This window comes from Bison bison, unplaced genomic scaffold (genome assembly GCF_000754665.1).
Source record: "Bison bison bison isolate TAMUID 2011002044 unplaced genomic scaffold, Bison_UMD1.0 scf7180017845480, whole genome shotgun sequence".
NCBI classification, from domain to species: Eukaryota; Metazoa; Chordata; class Mammalia; order Artiodactyla; family Bovidae; genus Bison; species Bison bison.
Window position 1 is genome coordinate 62,065 of NW_011476053.1, and position 2,991 is coordinate 65,055.

Below are 2,991 nucleotides of genomic sequence, written 5' to 3' on the forward strand. Positions count from 1 at the left end.
AGAGCCTTCGGAGACTTGAGGCCCCCCGCTCTGGGTCCCCCAGCCGCTGAGCGGTGTCAGAGCAGACAGATCACAGAGAGGGGAGGGAGCATCACTGTTGGGTGGCTGGGTGAAGGCTGGCGGGCCTAGCTGGCCTCAGACCCTCTCCTCCCGCCTTTGATGTACTAAGCGGTGGCTGGGGTGGGGGCGGTTATCAGGGCTTCTGACCCGTCTGGGGGCTAACTCTCCGCCTGCAGCAGGCCACTCCCGGGAGTCTGGCTCCGCCTAAGGGAACACAGACCTGGGGGAGGTTCGGGGGGCTGGGCACGAGAGGGGGCCCTGGCCTGGGCTCTCTGCTTTCCACCCACTTCTCCCCAGACCCCCTGTCCCTTCCAAGTCACACCAGCACACGGGCCATGCAGCCAGCATGCTCAAGCTCTCTGGGTGTCCACTGCATGTCCTTCTAAGCCTCAGTTTTCCTTAAGTTGCTCCTAATCACTGGTCCCTGTAACTCGGAGCCACACGAGGCAGGAGCAGCAGACGGGACCACTGCCCTGAGAGAACCTGGACGCTTCGTGTGAGTAGATCCTTCTCCCAAATTTCACACTCGGCTGGTGCCACGGCCACACCCCCATCTCGGCCTGGCCTGCTGCTGGCCAGGTCCCTACAGGTGACTCCTGCCACACACACATTGGGTGAGGGCCAGCCCTGCTCCAGCCAGCCTGCTCTAGGTGTCCGGAGGAGGCCACTCTTTCTGCTGGACGATGAAAGGCCTGCAGTCAGGCCTACAGCACAGCCTTGGGGTCATGGCAGCCCCCACCCCTTGGCTCACCAGCCCCAGCCACCTGCCTGGCCACCAGCCTCCAAGCTTCATAGACCTGGGCTCTGACCCCAAGGGCCAGGTCCAGGCAGCTGAGGGTCACAGGTGGCTCACCAGGCACCTCCTGCTGAGACGGGGCTGGGAAGCAGGTGCTGTGTGGAGGCCGCCAGGCCCAGCGGGCTACATGTGGCCTGGCCTCCCCAGTGTCCCCATCAGTCCTGCTAGTCTGATCTCAGCCTGAGAAACCATCTCTTGCCTAGAGACAGAATACCAGGGGCAGGGCTGGAGGGCCCCCGGTGGGAGGGGCAGTGGCCGGGGAGGGTGGTGGCCTTTCAGGCCAGGGCAGCTCCAGGCTATGGGAACGTCTTCCCACCGGGTCATCGACCCTCAGCGCACCCTCTGGGCTGGACGCCAGAGCCCTTTCTGGACTGGGAGGGCTGGAGCCTGGAAAGAGCACCCAAGAGTAACCTTGGGGTCATGGGCTGCCACTGTCCCCATGAGGCCCAGCCGGCTGTGTTGCTCCCCAAGTTTGGGGGTGCAGGCCTCACTGTCTGGAGTGGCCGGGGTCCAGGGGGCCACGGGGCGGCCCTCGTACCTAGACCCACTTGGCTTCAGCTCCAGCCTCTGTGAACCAGCTGTGCGGCCTCGTCAGCGCCAGCCAGCATGGAAAGAGTTGCCCAACGTGTCCGGTCTGTGGAGAGGTGTCTTTGGCTGTGACCACAGACCTAGCTGGGCTGTGCGTGCAGACTGCCCACCATCAGATGAGGACATCAAGGCTTGGGGAAGTCACTGGCCATGTCCCCCATCTGACCACGGGCCACTGCTTCTGAGTCCCACACACCCAGGCTGGGCAGCCGAGCCTGCTGGGCCAGTCTCGGCCCGGACCCGTACCCTGCTCCCTCTCTCTCTGGCCACAGGGGCCTCGGGTCCCCACTCTGCCAGTGTGAGTCTGGCTCCCCTGAACCCTGCCAGCGCCCTGCCCTGCACCTCAGCCTGTCACAGCAACCTCCAGGCAAAGCGTTCCCTCCTCTGCCGACACCCCAGGAGCCAGCCCCCACCTGTGGTTTGGCAGTAGGGCACAGCTCACATGGGGAGGAGCCCAGGAGGCCGCACGGGACTGTCCATCCCCACTTCAGAGTTCTCAGGCCAGGAGCAGACCAGGCTCACTCCTCCTGGGGTGGTGCAGGGCGGTCGCCGTCATGCTCCAGGCAGCAGGCAGAGCCCAGCCTTACCTGAGCCTTCCTGGTGGCTGGCCTGCTGACGGACGCAGCAGCAGCGAAGGCAGGGGGACTCCGTGGAAGCCGAACCCTCTGCGTGCCCAGGCTGAGTGCTGAGCCGCCCAGAGGGGACCCTGCCCAGCCGCCTGGGCCCCGGGGCTCCCTCAGGCGGAAAGCGCCCTTCTGAGAGTATGGCTGTGTCCTGCCCCCTTGTCACATGATGTCCTGCACACCCAGGGGGGCCGGAATCCCACTCCCTTTCCCTCCCGAGGCCCCAGGAGGCCTCAAAATAAGTGGCTGCCTGCGGGCTTGTGGTCCACCGGGGTCCCGTTATTGTCTTCCCGCTGGGCCGAGTCCCAGGGCTAGTACCTGCAGAACCAGCTGTTGCCAGGCCATGGGCAGGGACTGCCCGCCGCCTGCGCCAGGCTGCTGGGCGCGCTCCAGCTGCAGGGCGACATGGCGCCGCTCCTGCTCCAGCGCCCGCGTCAGCAGCTCGAAGCGGGCCTCCTGCTCTCTCACCGAGGCCAGGATGGTGGCGGCCGAGCGCACGCTGCAGTCCTCCATGACCAGGGCGCCAGCTGCGGGCAGAGCAGAGCAAGTCAGGGTGCGGCCAGGGCAGGGGCCCAGGAAGGCGTCGCGGGCCCCCTGCCCACCCCACTCTCAGAGCACGTGACTCACGACCAAACCAGAGCGTGCAGCCCTCTGGAGAGACGCCACATTGATTAAATTCTAAATTAAAAGCCATTAATCCAAGGCTGGCCGGAAGCAGCCGGCTCCCTCCCCAGGGCGTGCGGGGCTTTGACCCAGGCTCCCTGCTTCCTGCCGGGCCTGGCAGAACTGTGGGCCCTGAGCCCACGGGGGAGGACTGGGGAGGGAAGGGAAAGTACGGAAGAGCAGGCGTGACCAGCTCTCAGACCTCCCAGGTCCTCCGCTGACCAGGGCACCCGCCAGCTCACCACAGCCTCGCGGCCCCCG

At 65.9% G+C, this 2,991-nt stretch overlaps 1 protein-coding gene across 1 annotated transcript in view; it reads right to left on the bottom strand.

Annotated features, from left to right (window-relative positions):
- Positions 1–2,837, bottom strand: part of ARVCF (armadillo repeat gene deleted in velocardiofacial syndrome) — a 17,518-nt gene extending 14,681 nt beyond the window's left edge. The window contains 2 exon segments of the mRNA XM_010834931.1: positions 2,386–2,594; positions 2,695–2,837. Of these exon segments, the coding sequence (XP_010833233.1) occupies positions 2,386–2,594; positions 2,695–2,761 (276 nt within the window). The 5' untranslated portion in view covers positions 2,762–2,837.
- Positions 2,838–2,991: the final 154 nt, after the last annotated feature.